Genomic DNA, 18,153 nt, shown 5'->3' with positions numbered 1-18,153 from the left:
ATTCCCGCCCGGCCCGGTTTTCCCTTATCGGGAGGCGGCGGGAGGCGGCCCGGGCCGTCCGCCCCCTCGGGGCACCGAGAAACGCCCCCAGGCCCGGGGGGGCGCGGCCTCGCCCCGCGCATGCGCAGCGCCGATCTCGCCGCCTCCCCACAAATCTCGCGAGATCTCAGGTGACGCCTGGGCTCGGCCGCGGCTCGGGGCAGGCGGGATGATGGCAGCGGCAGCCGGGCGGCTCCTGGTGGCAGCTGTGGCTCGCTCGGGACGTGCGAGCTGGGGTGTGCCGGGTCGGGCCCCGGCCGTGCCGCTGGTGCCCTCCCGGGGCGCCACCGTCACCCGCAGCGGCGCCATTTTGCCCAAGCCGGTTAAGGTGAGTGAGGGGCGAGCGGGCGGCAGCCAATCGGTGCGGGCACAGCTGCTGTGGGCGGGGCGTTGGGGATGAATGACAATTCTTGGGGCCAATGGGCGGGGGCTATAGGCGGAGATGCGGAAGCGCTCGGCAGCGGGAGGAGGCGGGAGCGGGGCTCACCCGGCCCGTGTCCCCCACGTCCCCCCGAGCGAGGCAGCGCTGCGGCGTAAGGGGCAGATCAACACCCGCCTACGGCACCGCCTTTTGTCATTTGTGACCGGCTCCCTCTTTCTAAGCTACGGGTGTTCCTGCTCGGGCTCCCCGCTCGTTGGTGCGGGAGTGTTTGTAATACTAGAATACTACAATGAAGCGCGGTGGGTTTGGGGGTTGGCACTAGGGACACAGATCGTTCTTCGGGCCGCTTCCCGGGCCCTCCCCGCGCCTGTGGAGCCGGGAGTGCGCCGGTTCAGCCGAAATGCGACTTGCTTGGATGTAAAGATCCACTTTTTAATCGACTCCTTGCAGACGCCCTTCGGCCTTCTCAGAGTGTTCAGCGTCGTAATCCCTTTCCTGTATGTTGGTACTCAGATCAGTAAGAACTTTGCAGCCTTACTTGAAGAACACGATATCTTTGTCCCAGAGGATGACGATGACGATGATTAAAGGGTATGTCATTACACCAGCAGTTTAATTATTTGTGCTTCCCATTCAGCTTAGGGCAGGAAGGAGAATGTCAGACAAAGAAATACAGCCAGCAGCAGCTTTAAAGACACACTTGCAGTTAAACACATGCACACGGATATGCCTTTGGCTATGAACTGTTTTGTTTTCTACCAGAGTAGGTCAGACTGGTATCTGGGCATCCTCCACACCATGCATTTCTTAGAGACTGATCTGTGCTTTGGACCCCCCACCAGCTCTGTTGTCCTTCTCTGGATGTATAATGTAGGAACACTGAAGACTCTTTTGTCTGCAGTACAGACTGTCATTGCCTACATTTTATTTCTGATTCAGCTGACAAGATCTAAAACACACCTGTTAGGAGGCATGGCTGAGGGAGCTGGGGCTGTTTAGCCTGGTGAAAAGAAGGCTCGGGGAGGTTGTAGCCAAGTAGGATTCAGTCTCTTTTCCCAAATAACAAGCAACCAGACAAGAGGAAATAGCCTCAGGTTGTGCTAGGGAAGGTTTAGGTTGGATACTAGGAAACATTTCTTCAGGGAAAGGATTGTTCAGCTTTGGAGCAGACTGCCTAGGGAGGTGGTGGAGTCACACACCCTGGAGGTATTTAAACAAGATGTAGATGAGGTACCTACGTGGTTTAGCAGTGGACTTGGCAGTACTGGATTAACAACTGGGACTCAATGAACTTGAAGGTCTTTTCCAACCTAAACGATTCCATGATTTTGTTCTACTTGTTTACCTGTTTAAAAGTCTTTTAACTCACAGAATGACTCTTAAAAAAACAGAATCATGTACTGTCTGAAATTCTGATGTAGGTGAACAATTTAAGAGAGTTCCAGAACCCATGAGAACAAACTGTCTGGTGGGTGTTACAACATGGATCTCTGGAATAATTGGACCATTCAGACTCATTGCAGAAAGAATGGAAATAATTCACCTTTATCTGCACTATGCTACACTTTCTAGTGTTTTCTGTTATTCTGTTTAGCTTTTGCTTGTGTAAAGATGAGTTTGTACATACTTGATTCTTCATAGAACAAAGAGACTATTTCAGAGAAGTAATTGTAAATAATGTACATTTATAATCAGTTTAGTGGATATATTCCAGTTGATAAGGGGTTTTCCAGCATGCACTGTGCAGCTAAAAGCTAAGACTTAAAAGATTGCAAAGACTGCACTGGCCTGTTGGAAACTCCCCTTATGTAAATTCCATCTTGTATAGTTTTGGGAGGAAGATAGAGACTGCAGCTCAGTAATGAATCTGTAACAGCTTGCTTTTTTATTTCAGCACTGGAACAGAAGACCAGAAAGGAGAACGCCATTGACAAAACAATGGTTCCAACATCTGTCACCTGTGTTTTGTCCTTCCCAGGGACAGGGGCTTTGTATCCCCTTTTGCCAGTGAGTGTCTCTGTATGCTGGAAATCTGTAGATCAGGATTGAAGGAAGTGCTTGATAGGCTCTGGGTCCTTGCACACACATTGCTCACCTCATCAAAGACTGCTTGGGATGCCTTTAATTAGCAGCATGGGAAACACAATTAAAGATCAAGAGATTGACATGTGCAACTTGGGTCCTGTGTTTTTATACATTATTTGCCTGTGTCCTAGCATTTCTGTCTTAACCTTTCTATCTCCATATGTCTGTAGGGAAGCTCTCCTCATGCTTATTTTCTCTTCTGAGTCCTTTCAGTAACTCAGTACTGATCTACAGCACAGGGGAATCCTAGGGGAAGCAGCAGCCCTACAACACAGCCCTGTTAAAAAATGAGTGCACATCAACAATAGCACTTTGGTTCATCAGTCTAGCTGTATCCAATGGGGACTGTCATTAACTTCACCTCACTGAAGACTAAAGACAGTATTATCATCACAGAGTAAAAACTTTGAGTGGGGTTGGTAAAGGTTCAGGTGACAAGTTGCAAATGAACTTGCTCATATGTTTTATAGCATTTAACCTCTGAACACTGGCTCCAAGTGTCTAATATTTCCTAGGTAGTTCAGTACTTCCTTCCAGAAGAGCCCTAATATATTTGTTTACTTCACTGTATGAACTTCCAACTCCTCTTTTCATAAAAGTGTTTGCTATTGCACTTAAATCTTTGTATCATAGACTTAAAAGATCTTCTCTGCTGTTATGGCACAGGAAGAGTGTCTTCAGTCACATCAGACCAGGTGTTTGCTCAAAATGAAACCTTGAGAGGTTGGTCAATTATTTATTTTTCTTAAGCCAGCATTGCTCCAGTGTCTCATGGTTTCTAGTCACTAGGTCTGCCCACTTCTTTCCTTATTGGTGTTGCTGTTGGATTGGGAGTATAGTTCCAACAAGCACATTTGTTCCCTTATTCTTTGGCACAGCTTTTACTGTTTGCTCAGTAACTCCCCAGCATGGCTACTGAGAGAAAAGGGAGCCTGTAATCTGAGTAACCCCAAGAGCTGCAGCTAAAGGCAGCTGTCAGGTTCTTGAGACACTTGGTATCAGTTGCCCCCTACTTGCCCAAAGTCACCTGAGAAGTGGTTGTTCCTGTTTATCTGCTCTTGGGAGCCACACATGTACCTGTTCCTGCTTTATATACTGCCAAAATCCTTTTCACTGCTTTGTCCTACAGTCCCTCCTGGGCCCCTCCTGATTTTGTCTACCCTGTCCTTAAAAAACCCTGGAGCCCCAAGGTATCTATGTACACATCCCTGAGGAGTGCTGAGTTACAGTCCTCATGGGGGAGAAAGTCCCAGTACTTACAGGATAAAAAGACGATTATTTAGACTAGAAAAAAAAGAACAAATTTGAGTGTACTACAAACATACAGTGCTGGTCACATCTGGAACAGCTCTAGCACTGAGTTACTTGCTGAAAACCTCTTCTGTCTGGTGAAAGAATAAATTCTCCTTATCCCTCTCAAAAAGGAATAGTAATTCCTGATTCAGTGGATGAGGTGACGGTAGAACACAATCTTCTGCTAGGCTTCAGAAACTCTTAAAGAGCCTTCGTATTCTAGAAAACAGTACAAACTCCCTTTTTCCAGGTAATTTCGTTTTACAGCAGATAAATGAACCCTGCTGATGTCTTCATGCACAACGATTTCTTTGCCCATTGGATTCTACATATTCTCTGTGAGAAACTAGGAAGACTAATGCCCAGTAAAAAACATTAAGTCAACAGTCATAGCTTGAAATTGCAAGACACTGCATGAATACACATGTGCCTCAAGCACAAGAATATTTCTGTGAGTACAGTGGCTTTTCTGAAGGCCTGCCCTTCTCCTCATAGAGCTAACATCTACAGATGAGGCTGCAGGCTAAGCATAAAGACCCACAGCCAGATTGTGTTGTGGTTATTCAGCAGACACCACAGGGTAAGTGATGGGATAAATGCCATCTACTGAAAATACACATTGATAAAACTAGGAAATTACAGCATTTCGAACAAATCATAATCAGTTGCACATGCTTTGGGTTCCTCTAGTCATTAGGCTGCTATTATGATAGAGAATCTCTTGGTATGGATTTTTTTTTATATTTTATAGAACTTTATTTGTAATACATGGCAGGAACACACAGAGTCAGTTTCTCAGGGATTGTGGCCCGCATAGAATTTGGACAGAAAGTCTTTAGGTTGCGGGGTTTCCGTCTCGTGGAAGTACCTCATGACGTGAGTCCTCTGCTTCCAGACATGAATGGTTTCTTGAAGCTCCATTTTCCCCTGCACACACACAGAAGAATTTTAGATTAGTTGGCAGTTAGAGCCCAAGTCTAACCACGCAGTACTGTGAAAGTTATTTGAATGCACTTAAAAACACCTATGAAAATAATTGCTGCATCAACAGCCTGCATGCATCACCTACACTGTGACAAATCTACCGTTCCTGCCTTGGGACTTTAAATTGATTTCTCAGCTTCCCAGCCCCATGAAACAGGCAAAAAACTCTGTCCCATTCTTAAAACCTGCTTTGTCTCCTGACCAGCACCTCCCATAAAACTCTACACAACATTCCTAGCTTTTGAGCACCTCTTCTGAATTTGGGTGAACAGCAACACTTTAGCTGTAAAATTAACTGCTGCCAAGTGCTTTGCACCAATATCACTGCCGGTGAGACATGCAACTTCTTCACAATTCCATTCTTTTTTACCGGTTTTATAGGATGGTAGCACAGAGCAAAATGAGATTGACTGGAATTGTCACCTACCATACTACCTAGGATTTTCTGTTTCCACATCTTTTTCATCATCTAAAACCAATAATTGTCTTGAAATGCAAGAAATTAAACAGGTGAGCATGGCAGTCCTTGCTGGAAGCTTTCTAATGCATTAGAACTGTAGAGGTCAGTTATGTTGCTCAGACAGATTTTGAAGCCTGTTATGCCGATTATTGCTTTGAAGCAGATAGGTCTCTCAGGCCTGTAACACCATCAGATGTGTTGCAGATTTGGAGTGCTGGAGTGCCACCCAAAATCAGTTTCCCACCAAGTACTGACACTGTAATATATGTTTCAGAATCAGGGAAGAAAACCATTTTCCAATCCATTGAAGTACTGTAGAAAGTAGAAAGTTCATTTTTAATAGTAAATTAGTGAGCAGCACCTATTTTCCCTTTGATTGCTGTCGTTAAAAGACAAGCAAGCAACAAAAATGAAGAACAAACGTAGTATTTTAACTGCCGCTTTGCTTGATATACACTTGCTGAATTCTAAAGCCACCTGATCCCTTATCGACAGGTTTGCTGACACACATGTACCAATCCAACTTCAAGAGACGACCACTCCATTGACAGGCTTGTACAAAGTTGTCCCTCTCTTCCATCGCACTCACCACCAATCATCCACATTCTGTGCAGCTTCATCAAATCAGAATTAACTGTTTGTACCTTAATAACCAGCATATCTATCACGCGTGGATCCCTAACGTGGGCATTCTTCATGAACATCTCCCGCACCTTGTTACGCCCCTGTTTCACCGTGATGTCCAGCTGGTACAGGTGCACTAAGAGAAACACAACACGTACTGTGGTCATCCACGTCGCTCTGCACTTGTTCCACCGGCACCGGGCAACTCAACCCGAAAAATCACTACACTGTCTCGTTCATGCGATGCCCGCCGGCTTCACCAATGTCATTAAGGCCGTTCCGACCTTGAGCCCGCGCAGCAGGCCCCGCGTCCCTCACCCACCCGTGTTGGGCACCTCGCGGTACCAGGCCCGGTACAGCTCCCTGACGCGCCGCTTCGCCTCGCCCAGGTCCCGGCTGAAGATCGGCTTCACTGCAGCCGACACTACCCCCTTGCCCGCCACCGCCATCTTGCTGCCGCCACCTTCCCCTCCGCCCGCGGGAAGGCGCAGGGCATCACAACTTCCACTATTGGCCGGCTGAGCTGCCACTCCAGCCTTGCGGGCCGGCCGCCTCCCACTCGATTGGTCAAGGGAAACGCCAATCACCAGTGCTGCAAGGGATGGAGCAGCGGGTGGGCGGATCCCGCCCGCCGAGGGGGCCCCGCCCGCCGAGGGGGCCCCGCCCGCCGAGGGGGCCCCGCCCGCCGAGGGGGCCCCGCCCGCCGAGGGGGCCCCGCCCGCCGAGGGGGCCCCGCCCGCCGAGGGGGCCCCGCCCGCCGAGGGGGCCCCGCCCGCCGAGGGGGCCCCGCCCGCCGAGGGGGCCCCGCCCGCCGAGGGGGCCCCGCCCGCCGAGGGGGCCCCGCCCGCCGAGGGGGCCCCGCCCGCCGAGGGGGCCCCGCCCGCCGAGGCCGAAGGGTCCACACCGCCCCTCAGAGCGCGCTCCCCCATCAGGGTAAGGCTGGGGCTGTGATTTGGAACGATCAATGTGTTCCCTTTGCCTCCGGAATGCTGCAGTCGGCTGCTGTTCAGTCATGCAGCTGGACTTTCTTTCACACACTCTTGCATGCTAGAAAGACCGTCCCTACTCTAGCTATATGCACATTTTTATCCAAATACATGAGTGTCGGGACCTCTCTATAATTAAGCTCACTTTAAACACATTTGGGTATGTGCTGGCCGCTATAAATCCGAACACATTCCGTTCAGTGTCATGGAACAGACCAGAAAAGTAACACTGAAATTATTTTGAAAGACGCAGGTGTGGCGCTGGGTGTGAGGAGAGAAATCTCAGGTGAGTGAGTATCTGAGGCAGGAGCATGGCAGGACTGAGGCGAACACAAAGAGGAGGAGCGAGAAAGATTTCCCATCATTTTTATTCTTTCAAGTTATTTTGTAGATGAAAAGCATAAATGTGCAATTCCTGATGAAGTCCAAATCTTAATCATGTTAGTAAGTATTTGCATAATTAAATAGCTTTCATAGCTTCCAAAATTACTATTATACAAACTTGCTACTGCACATATGCACCGATTTCAGATATTTTATGGTTTTTTTAGTGGTGGTTATACATAGGAGATCCTTTTTTATGATTGTCTCTTTAGATGGGCTAAGGGAGTTACTGCTAATTGAAATATCAATTTATCTTTACATATTGCAAATCCAATTGTCAGGAATATTGCAGGAAGAAAGTGAAAGGTAACTCTGAAATCTATGGCCATACAGTGTCCGACAGTACAACTCCATCCCTTTGTGAATTCCAAACCTGCCCAAGAGCTGACTTTATGCAATGAATAAAAAAAAAAAAAATTAAATAATTCGAGTTTTAATTAGAGGAGAGAGTAAATCTAAACGCCAGGATTTCTCTTTAAATGTATTTCTCGAAATTTCTATATTTCAGAAATGGTCTTAGGTGGCTAAAATACCACCATATGGATTGTTTATGTACACCTTGGTATTTACTCCTGCTAGAGGCATAGTGTGACATCATAAGGATTGTTGGGATTCAAATTTACTTTCTTTGAAACTATAAATGAAGACAATGCAGCATTTGTTCATCATACAGAGGTATGTAATAAACAGGAAGGAATGAAGGGAATATGTATGTCTTGGATGGAAAGATTTTCCAGAAGCAATTGTCTGAAACTACACTTTAATGTCACCTTGTTGTTGAAGCTGAAGGTCTCTTGTCTGATTCAAGAACATCAACTAGAATGAAGCTAAACAAGACATTGGTCTAGATCCTTACTTTACTCAGGTGTGGCCTTCTGCACAGGCTTGAGATTAACTTGGCATGATCCTGCCTAGTCCTGCAATGTTTCTGACAGAGTTTGGGTGGGTGGTGGTCTGTGAGTGAGAGTGGTGTGCACTTATCTTGGGAGAGCTCGCAACAGGAATGGGTGTGGAGAGTTGGTGAGTGCAAAGTGACCGTCCTCCCGTGGCCTGGGCTGGTCCTCGGGGAGCACAAAAGTGAATTTCTGCAGGAGAGTGGTAAAGAAGAGAAAGAGCTCCATCCTGGCCAGCTGTTCTCCTGGACAGGCACGGCGACCTGCAAGAGAGGGAATAGGAAGTGTTTCTCAAAGAGGGCAATAATTGATGCTAGAATTGCTGCAGGGGGAGCGGATCACCCTCCTGCTGTGCTTCTGACTTGCAGGTGGATCCTCCCCTCAGATTTACCTGCTGAGAAGGGCAGGAAGGCCTCTGGTTTCACAAACTGCCCCTTTGCATCCAGGAAGTGTTCAGGGTGAAACTCGTTTGGTTTCTTCCAGACTGTCTCATCCTTCAGCACGGAAGACAAGTTGGTGATGATTGTTGTCCCCTGCACTCCCCCACAAGAAGAAACAACTTAAGTGAGAACAGCGGCATTATCTTGGCACAACAGAACAGAGCTGGTCCCTCTTAGTCCCTGTCTCCCATCTAATAGCACCCATTTCCACTTCTGCATTTTATTTGAAGCAGAGGTAAAGCAGGGCCCTTTTCCAATGGCATATGGTGCCTGCCCTACACTCTGAAGCATCTGAACTTTCACAATTTGTATCCCTACAAAGGCTGTTGCATGCAAATGCCAATTGCACGGTTACACACTGGAAACAGCCTCTGCATCTCAGATCCTCCTTGACCTGTTTTATAGCTGCAGAGAAAAAGCTGACTGACAGACTTCAAAGCCCAGCTTTCACCGGGACCATGGAACATCACAAAGCTTTCCTGTTTCACATGTCAAGATTCTAAACCAGAGGAGATACCACGTTGCTACAAAAAATTACAAAAATATCCCAGGCTTGAATTCTGCCACTGCTGCCAGGGCAGCTGCTTCTCCCAGCGGAACTGGTCTGAATGCCGATGGCATTTGAGTAGTTTCAGAGGTTAGAATTTAACCACTACTATCTCAGGAAAGCCAGTAAGCTGTGTTGAGTGCCTCCAGACAGCCTGTTAGGCTTCTTCTGACAGGCAATGAATATCATGGCTCAATGAGAGGAAAGGAAACCTTTGCACTGAGCTGCCAGTGCAGTTGTGTTCCCATACAACAAGTGTAAGCCTAGAACACAGATATGCACTACAACACAGATATTCCTTTGCCTGAATGTAGCATTTAAAAATGTCATATTTTAGTGCCCAACAGTGACTGTAATTGGGGCTGGATGTGCGACGCTGCAGGGTTGGATGATGTCATCCCCACCCCACACCTGGCATCTGCACAAGGAGAGGCTGCTGTATTGCTTATCTGGTCATGGTCACCTTGGGAATAAAGAAGCCTTGCAACTCAGTGTCCCGGTACGTCATGTGAGGTAGCCCAATAGGAACAATATCCCCGCAGCGTTGCACTTCATGGATCACAGCATTAGTGTACGGCATGCTTGCTTGGTCCTTCATGGTGGAGGGTCTCTCTCTGCCAATCACTTTATCAATCTCTGCCTGGACCTTACCTGAAAGCAGAAGAGATAAACAGTTAGAGGACCATTCGATAAGCAGAAGCAGGTGGTACATGCTGAAGGAAGATTGGCTGCATGAGATTGTAGGGCACTGTGTGAGAACAGGAGAGGAGTTAAGAGACATAAACAGAAACCAGACACGAAGACATTTTTCAGTTGACCAGTGACTCTGTATAACTCTTCTTTGTTCATAGCATCTTTAATAAAGGCTTTGCCACTTGACATGCTACCTTACCCATCCTCTATGCAGCTAGAAGTGTACCTGGGCAAGCACTATGAGAGAATTTAAATCAATCAGCCTCTATTCCAAATACTGGAACAGGGTACACTGACTGCTGCAAGTCCCCAGGTAAAGCCTTCAAAGTGAAGGTGAGAGTGAACTTGCCTTTCAAACTCCAGTCTTCTTATCATGACTACCCCCTGCCAGAAGAGCTGTTTGGGAGGTGTTTCTCCTGTGTTTCTGCTAGACCAACAATCACCAGAGCTGTTCCTCATTTTGAAATCCTTGTGGAGAAATGAGTCTTGAAGGGAAAAGGCTACACTTCTGAAAGTAAGTTTCTGACTTACTCTGTATTTCTGGGTGAAGAAGCATATACAGCAATGCCCACCGGAGAGTGGTGGATGTGGTCTCAGAACCAGCTGTAAATAAGTCCAGGGCCACCAGACGAAGGTTTTTGTAGTTGAAACCATTCTCTTCAGCTTCCTTACCCTTTGGAGAGCAAAAAAATGGGTGATTGGTGCTGTGTGGTTTCCTTGGCGAGAAGAGCAATATACTGAGAAGTGCTGAGAAGCACTAGATCCATTTTTTAGCGTGTGTTCCTGTTTTACATTGGAAGAGTAGAGTACATCACAAGCAACAGTCTGAGCATGACTCATGTACTTTGTAACCTTGTCACCTCCTGTATTTCAAGGTCCTCAACTTTCCAGTATACCTCCAGTATACTCAGAGAAGAATACTCCCCCTGGCTTCAGAACAGAAGTAAACATCTTGCACTCTCAGCTCAAACAGGGCCACTCACTGTAACATCTTCCCTCAGAGGAGGTGGAACACAGTTATTCAGGTTTGATCAGATGATAAAAGCCACAGAGTAGAGAGGAGGCTGCACTGATGTGGCAAAGGAAAAAATAGCATGATTTGAAGGGGGTTATCTCTAGCTATGCATTACAGATTCCCACTGCTCCTGCCCTGGTATTTTCTTACAATTGAAAAAAAAAATAAGAATGGTCAGGGTTATCAGGTTAAATGATTATTGCTGCCTGTTAAGCTTCCAACACTTTCAAAAAAACTAGTCTCTCATTGAAATGCTAATTGAGCTCAAATTTGTTAGCATATGAGATATGACAAGCTCTGCATGAATTTATCTGCCTGTCTTTTCTAATCTTCTTTACACTTTCCTTTTCTAGGGACTAGGTTCTGTTAAGTTATTCTGTATATTTAGATGCTGGTATAATATGGATAGCAATTAATAATGCATTTAAGACTCAACTGTTATTCCAATAAAAGATCTCAGACAATGGAGTTTGGGACTGACTTGACCAAAGTTAACTCAGGAGAGGGATTTATCAACTGGCTTATCAGGTGATGTTAGTGAACAGAAGAGAGATGTGACAAGAGACAGCATGGTCAGGCTCACATCACCACCAAGCTGTACTGCTCAGTGCAGAGTGACGTGGGTCCCGTTGCTCTGCCCACGCGTGCTGGGCGTGGGCAAGGCATGGGCTGTAGCTGTCCGACACCCACAGCATGGCAGGGTGTGTTATGCAGAGCAGCAGTCCAGCCTGAGGACTTGGATAGTGGAAGTGATTTGCAAGCAAAATTTGCTAATATTGCTCAAGAATCTGGCACTTGAAATTTAGTGAATCCATGTGCTGAAACATATGGCAGATGGACGGGCTCACCCAAATACCTTTGATTTTATACTGACTTTGTGCCTGGCTGAATTCAAGGAAGGACTCCTTTTAATTTCAGTGAAGTTCTGATTTAGGCCTTCCTTTGATTTCTAGCAAAACAGTTCTTAGCAAGCAATTCAAAAAAATATATCCCAAAGGAGACACTAGTTTCAAATCATAACTTGACTTAAAGGCAGACTGTGTATGGGGGCAACGACACCAAAAAGTCAATCTGTTGCTTCAGTTTTGTGACTGGTTTTGAGACACCAGTCATTAAGGCACTGACATTATACAGAATCTTGCAAGCTGAAATTTTCCCTGGTGGAAACTTACGACAATTGCTGAATTCTCAATCATTACCTTTTTAAAGCCTTCAAATTTTTGAAGGCTGGAAACATGGAAGTTCTTGATTCTGAAAGAACTGTGAAGGCAAGAAAATGGAAACAAGAACATCAGCAGATAATAAGGTGTGTCAAGACAATAAAAGAGGTTACAGCATGAAGAATACCCTTCTTCTCAAGATACAATGTGGAAAGAAAAAGTAGTAAATGAGTTGGTGAGAGGTTTTGTGCAGCTCTATGAGGACGGTCAGCTTCACAAGCTTGAACGGGCAAAGAAACTACTCCTGACCCCAGAGGGTCTGCTAGTGTCACTCTACCTTCTCCATTTCCTTTAAAAACACATCTGTGAGATCTCGGGGGTCAGCAGGGTCCCAGGTCTTCATATGCTTCTCTAGGATCACATCTATGAAGTCCATTAACTCTTCGTGTGCTGGAAAGGCTCTCTTTGGCACTCCAGGGACGCGCAACAGAATGGGCACCACGTTAAGAAACTTGGGGTGTGAGAAACAGAAAGAGGGAGAGAGAAAGAGAGAGAAGATATTACATGATGCAAAAAAAAAGAAAAATGATGAAAACACAAATCGCTCAAGCAATAGAGGGCAGCTTCTTACAACTTGTGGTTTACCTGAGGCAGGAATCCACCTTCTTCATTCAAGGAATTTTGAAATAACTCTGACAGCTTCTTGAATGTCTCATCACCGTAGTCAAAACGGTCTCCAAAGACAATGCTGCAGATCATGTTGCAGACAGCATTATTTAAAAGAATATGTACATCAAAAGATTTACCTGAAAATGGAAATGAAGACCAAGCCATGAAGCTGAGCAACACCAAACTGCTGGACCTCATCTGTCAGCAATGAGAATACACAAATGCCACCTTGATGACACCAGGAGGTTTTTACCTTTCAAAACACTCAAAGCATCACACTAAGAAGAGAAGATCATCTCATTCTTACTAATATTTGGTTGATCTATGTTTAAAGAAGAAAGCTCCCAAGAAAAATTGAGTTGCAGGTTTGCTCTGTGACTTGGCAGGTAACACTTTGTTCTGTGTCTGGATGACAGGCTGTGAATTCCCATCTGCTCCACAAAACTTCATAAAGTTAGAGTTACTGAGCTCTGGGAATAATTCTATTTTGCCTCTCTATGTCTAATTTCCTATTTGTTTCCTGTTTCATATGGATTAGTGTTGGAGCAACCCCACTGCGTGAAGCAGAAGTGGCTCCAAGGAGTGCACATAGACCAGAAACGCTGCATTTGCATGGGAAGAGAGCACTGCATGCAAACAGGAGTGGCTGTAGTATTACTTCTCTCTGCATCACTGCACTGCCTTTGTCCTTGATTCCCCCATCCTTGTGGATGTCACAAACCTTCTTCAGACTTGATGGCAGAACAAAGATATCCAGCTTCTTCTACCACTCGCTCTTCCAGGGATTTCTTTCCCATCCCAAAGTTCCTCAGTGTAGTGAGTGTGAATCTCCTTAGCTCCTTCCAGACGTGCCCGTATCTTGCTACAACAAGCCCTGGAATTGTGGGTGAGCAAGAAACGTCAGATATCTGACTTGTACATGAAGCAAATTTTGCTAGAGAACAGCAGTTGTGAGTCTGGGGGTACAGGTCTGTGTGGATAGATGGAACAGTCTGACCTTGTGCAGCTTGTTCAGACAGCAATTCTGAAATGGGTCACTGCACCTTCTAACGCCTGTTCATGGCTGGCAAAGGTGCAGGGAGGATTCAGTGGGAGCAACAAGGGCTGCTAAGGATAAAGGAATCACCCCTCCAAACCATTTAGCATTGTTCACATAGGTTGTGGAACAAGGTAGCAGCTTGTGCCACCACACAAGAGCCGAGGATGTGATGTGGGCAGGATGCAGAAAAATACTCTGTCTTGAATGAAAGTCACCATATGTTTTGCAACAACTTACATGTAACATTTTGCATAAGACTTTTGTCTTACGTAAGCACATTAAGTAGTAATTTGTGGGTGTTGGGAGCTGGCAGAAATGGTGCACCACTGACAGTGTCCTCACACAGCTGAAGAAGTGTGTGCTTGCTGGAGTCATCCAGCAGCTGCTAAGGGGAGCCCCCATTTAATCAAATCCAAGTTTGTCACCACCAAAGGGTGCCAGACATACAAGGAGGTTGACCAGGGAATGTGCAAAGGTGCACCATACTGAGAACATCTTGCCTCTACCCAATCCTTCTCATGCTAGTGCCATCAAGAAATTCCCATTTTCATGGGACTTGCCTTCAGCATTCTTTCCATAGCTCATATGTTCATATATTGGAAATGACGGCCGGTCAGCAAAGTCCTCCGATTTGTGGACCAGGGCTTCCTTCACTGTTTTATACCCATTCAGCACTACCAGGTTGGTCCAGCAGTTTTGGAGACTGAAGATGTTCCCAAACTTCTTCTGAAGCTGACAAGATAAAAAAGCATGTCCCTGAAAATGAGCTGAGTGTAACATCAGAAATATCACCATATCCTTCCTTAGAGCCTTTACTATTTAGTGAACTTTGAAGCACTTTTATTCAGCAATCTTCAGCTGACCTTTGACCTTTACCTTTGCAGTGCAACAGCTCCAAAGAGTGCCAAGCAGCAGCTGTAGCAGGGATAAATGCTCTGTAGGTTGAAAATTCCAGAATACACTTATCCTGGCTAAACTGTTGTCATGAATGTTGTGCAAGTACTTTTAATTTTGTCAAGAATCTTTTTTGGGATTTTTAAGGACTGTGTGCTCAATAATGAATTATTTCCAATGTTTCTATTTATTTTGATCTGAAAGATTAAGTAAGTTTTGAGTTAGTCTACTTTTGCTGAAGGAAATATTGAAAATAAGGTGATATGTAATTTTTATTCAAAGATGCATTTGTACCTAAAGATGTAGCCAGAGCCAGGTTTTCAGAGACATGGTTGGGAAAGGCAATTCCACACTGGAGTTTCAGGTCAACATTCTCCCTAAAAGGAGTGTACACATCTAATATGACTGGTAGCTAGCACACAGCCTTATATGAGCTGTGATCTGCAAGCCTCATAAAGCTGAATGCACAGGTAATCCTGTCAGCCATACACTCACCATGGGAGCTGGCCCAGGAGCAAAGTCTTCTCCAGGTAGACAAGGCCTCTAATGGGACACAGACTCCTGGGAAGGCAGGTCAAAGCTCCCCTGCTAGTCAAGAACACTGAGCAAAGCTCAGAAGCACATTGTTTAAAGATAGGGCAAGAGCAGCAAAACCCCACATTTATATTTGACTCTTTTTCTGTATTTTTGGTTGTTGTGGTGGTTGTTGTTCTTTAAAAGATGTTGTTTCTGTTCTTTCATTCCCAGCCCACGGATATTTGTTTGTCTTCCCATGTTTGTACACTCCTGTGTTCTTTGCCTCCAAGCCTGCCCACATGTTAGGCTGGCAGCCAGCTCTACAGCAGCACCCATCACTGGGGGCACAGCAATGGTCTCCCACCGAGCTCTACAGAGATGGGGACACAGAGGTTGGGAAGTGTTGGTGTGTGATTATATCTCTTTATCTGTGCAGGCCAGGTCAGACTGACCAGTGACTTGCATCATCCTGGACTCTGGAGAGAGCATTGCCCTTCAGCATTGCGCAAGGGTAGTGAGACTGAAGTTGGCCAAAAATAAACTAACATAATTTGAAGTATTAGAAAGCAGGTATTCTTGATTGTAGCACTGGACTCCTCTAATCAAAAGAGTGTCATGAAACTTTACAACGGTGTATTTACTGCATCATGATCATCCATATTCATTGCAACATGCTTCCCATCTACTACATAAACATCACTTTTCCTAGGACTTACCTGAACGCATCTGCCTCCTACTGGAAGTCCTTTTTATGGTCCTAGAGGATCATCTAAAGGTGTTTCTGGGAGTCATACTCACTGAGTGCTTCAATATTACAGGTGACCTTTCCTTGAACTTTTTCTTTGGTCATGTGCTGTTGTTTCTTGTTACATAACTTGCCAGAACACCCACTATACTCCTCATTGTTTGTTTATCCACTGTTTCCAGTTTGTTTATCATCCTGTGTGCACAGTGTTATTATCTTTTATCTTCTTTTTTTTTTTTTTTTGCTAGTCAGTCTTAAAGCTCTATCTAGCAACTTCAGGGAAAATGAGCATTCCTATTCTCTGTATTATGTATCTGTAGCTGATGCCAGGTGAGACCCACCCCTCCTGGGCCCACGGTGGATCGTACGGGCAGTGTTTTGTTCAGAGGCTGCCACTCACCTGGCTGAAGGAGTGATGGGGGTTGTGGAAGTCAATGGAGAGCATGGTCCCGACAAACGGCAGCGAGGCTGGGCCCGGTGGGTAATGGCTCCACTTCTTTCTGCGCTTCATGAAGTCAAGCAGCAAAGTAAACACTGTAAGAAAAATTCCCAGTACAGAGATGTTGCTCCAGACTGATGACAGCTGGGACCCCAGCCACAGGAGCAAGGCCATTCTGTAGCCTGTCTACTCCTTGACCTTCCTCTTTTGAGCCAAGACTGTCGCTGCCTGCTTTTGCCTTTTTTCTTCTCCTCTCTCTCACTTTCTTGCCCTGACAGCCGTCCCTTTCTCCTTGCTTCCGCCTCTTCCCCACACTGCCTTTTTCTGCTGCTCCTCTCTCCCGGCACTTGCTGGCTTTTGAACATGTTCAGCCTTAGGGGAGTGGCGACAAGGGTCATCCCTCCTCCTCCTCCTCTTCCTGCAAAGCCGGAGCTCAGAAGCCGCTGTTGCTGCTGAAAGTGGTGGCTGGTGCTAACAATGTCCTCACTGGTGCGGGGCTGGGTGGGCCCTGGCTGTTTGGTGCCTTCTCTCACAGACAAAGAGAAGTTCACAAGCAACCGGTCTTGCTGCATGGGGCAATTTGGAAAAAGTTTGTTTAAATGTGTGTCACCTTCTTGTTAGTACAGGCAAGTCAAGGAAGAAGCAGCTCCTAAACACAGATCATACAGGTTTCTACTTGCAGGCTAGGGATAGGTTCTGTTTGAACTTGAGAAAGTCCAGGTTAGGTCAAACATTTCCTTACAGAAAGTACTTACTGCAGAAATTAGCTTAAAACAGTTAACAGATTTTAAAAATAATTTAGGTTTCTAGGATTAAAAAATTTTATCAAACTCCGAATGTCAGTCAGCACAATGACCTCGGCTTTTGTAGAACACAGCTCAGCTACAAGGAAAAAGTCATATGTGTGCCATACAAGGTGCCTCAAATATTCAGCCTTTGGGGCAGTAGTAATGCCAACACAATTTGGGAGTTAGCCAAAGTATTTCCTAAAGCAGCACAGCTGTGTGCTCCTGGCATCTCTACCATCAGAGATCAATAAACCTTGCTCTTAGAACAGTCAATTCTAGATAAAAGGAAGCAGTAAACCAATTACAGCTTGATCTCTGATCTTAAGAAGAGGAAAAGCTTCTGATGGAACAGTTGATGCAGCAGTGATGGAGAGCTCAGGCTGCAAGGCAGTGCACCTGAAAATGCTGTGCAGGCAGCACTGGTGTGCAGCCAGGGCCTCAAATGCCTTTCCCCTGGGAGGGGAGGCACCTCCATGCTCATTATCTGTGTGCTGATGTGAGCTTGCTGGAGTCTCCACAGCAGGATCCTCTTTTGAAAGCATCATGACTTACTAGGGTTCAGAGTTTGTCCCCAGTACTTTTAGACAAATGTGTAATGAGAAACAACTGGGGGAATTACCAGCTCCCACAACTGCAGAATTGTGATTTATTTTCAGTCACAGAGATATGCCGGGGTAGTTCACGCACCTGGAAACCTGCCGCAATGGGCACAGTGTCTTCAGGAAGAAGAGGCTGGAAGCAGTGAGGAGTGGTTGTGTGCTGTGCAGAGGAGTGCCCAGAACTTGGCCGTGGGAGAGGTGTGAGCCATCTGAGTGCCTGTGGACAAAGAGAAGGTGGCAAAGTGCTATGTGTAGTGTTGTGCCAGGCAGTCACTACAAACTTCTTGGGAAAGGAGAGGAAGTCAATAGAGCCATGCCACACAATCACAGGCCTTAGGGCTAACTCTCACATTGTGCTTTTAACTAAAGGGCTGCATGATCAGGCACAGTCTGGGTGGTTTCTTGAGTGTGCTCCAGACACCTTCATGACACAGGGGATTGATAAGTGTCCTGGTTTAGAAAGACAGATGTCTGTTAAG

At 46.0% G+C, this 18,153-nt stretch overlaps 3 protein-coding genes across 4 annotated transcripts; 1 reads left to right on the top strand and 2 right to left on the bottom strand.

Annotated features, from left to right (window-relative positions):
* Nucleotides 1-144: 144 nt before the first annotated feature.
* Nucleotides 145-2,595, top strand: SMDT1 (single-pass membrane protein with aspartate rich tail 1). Its single transcript, XM_033057240.1, has 3 exons — nucleotides 145-367; nucleotides 872-1,012; nucleotides 2,316-2,595. Exons 1-2 carry the CDS (start codon nucleotides 209-211, stop codon nucleotides 1,007-1,009), a joined length of 297 nt encoding a protein of 98 aa, XP_032913131.1. The 5' UTR covers nucleotides 145-208; the 3' UTR covers nucleotides 1,010-1,012; nucleotides 2,316-2,595.
* A 1,931-nt stretch (nucleotides 2,596-4,526) lies between these two features.
* On the bottom strand, nucleotides 4,527-6,368 carry NDUFA6 (NADH:ubiquinone oxidoreductase subunit A6). The gene is made up of 3 exons (XM_033057239.2): nucleotides 6,190-6,368; nucleotides 5,888-6,003; nucleotides 4,527-4,726 (listed from the first exon to the last, which is right to left on the bottom strand). Exons 1-3 carry the CDS (start codon nucleotides 6,314-6,316, stop codon nucleotides 4,595-4,597), a joined length of 375 nt encoding a protein of 124 aa, XP_032913130.1. The 5' UTR covers nucleotides 6,317-6,368; the 3' UTR covers nucleotides 4,527-4,594.
* Nucleotides 6,369-7,202: 834 nt separating this feature from the next.
* Nucleotides 7,203-16,582, bottom strand: LOC116995021 (cytochrome P450 2D14-like). 2 transcript variants are annotated; one of them, XM_033057238.2, is made up of 10 exons: nucleotides 16,550-16,582; nucleotides 16,249-16,382; nucleotides 14,254-14,425; nucleotides 13,376-13,528; nucleotides 12,631-12,791; nucleotides 12,323-12,496; nucleotides 10,342-10,483; nucleotides 9,581-9,768; nucleotides 8,522-8,663; nucleotides 7,203-8,393 (listed from the first exon to the last, which is right to left on the bottom strand). In XM_033057238.2, coding segments are annotated over exons 1-10 (1,446 nt in total). In that variant the 5' UTR covers nucleotides 16,551-16,582; the 3' UTR covers nucleotides 7,203-8,214. The 2 variants fall into 2 exon arrangements, with proteins under 2 accessions (XP_032913129.1, XP_032913128.1); XM_033057237.2 differs by lacking the exon at nucleotides 16,550-16,582 and having other exon boundaries at nucleotides 16,249-16,532.
* Between the last annotated feature and the right edge of the window lie 1,571 nt (nucleotides 16,583-18,153).

Source organism: Catharus ustulatus, chromosome 4, assembly GCF_009819885.2.
Source record: "Catharus ustulatus isolate bCatUst1 chromosome 4, bCatUst1.pri.v2, whole genome shotgun sequence".
NCBI classification, from domain to species: Eukaryota; Metazoa; Chordata; class Aves; order Passeriformes; family Turdidae; genus Catharus; species Catharus ustulatus.
The sequence above is the reverse complement of the archived record's forward strand: the minus strand, read 5'-3'. Positions and strand labels throughout refer to the sequence as shown.

Coding starts and splice junctions, on each gene's coding strand:
- SMDT1 (XM_033057240.1), top strand. CDS start 209: ATGATGGCAGCGGCAGCCGGGCGGCTCCTGGTGGCAGCTGTGGCTCGC. Junction 368..871: donor TTTTGCCCAAGCCGGTTAAG/GTGAGTGAGGGG, acceptor GACTCCTTGCAG/ACGCCCTTCGGCCTTCTCAG.
- NDUFA6 (XM_033057239.2), bottom strand. CDS start 6,316: ATGGCGGTGGCGGGCAAGGGGGTAGTGTCGGCTGCAGTGAAGCCGATC. Junction 6,004..6,189: donor CCGCGAGGTGCCCAACACGG/GTGGGTGAGGGA, acceptor TGTTTCTCTTAG/TGCACCTGTACCAGCTGGAC. Junction 4,727..5,887: donor TAGATATGCTGGTTATTAAG/GTACAAACAGTT, acceptor GTGTGTGTGCAG/GGGAAAATGGAGCTTCAAGA.
- LOC116995021 (XM_033057237.2), bottom strand. CDS start 16,461: ATGGCCTTGCTCCTGTGGCTGGGGTCCCAGCTGTCATCAGTCTGGAGC. Junction 10,484..12,322: donor TTTTAAAGGAAATGGAGAAG/GTAGAGTGACAC, acceptor TGCTCTCCAAAG/GGTAAGGAAGCTGAAGAGAA. Junction 9,769..10,341: donor TCTTCACCCAGAAATACAGA/GTAAGTCAGAAA, acceptor TTCTGCTTTCAG/GTAAGGTCCAGGCAGAGATT.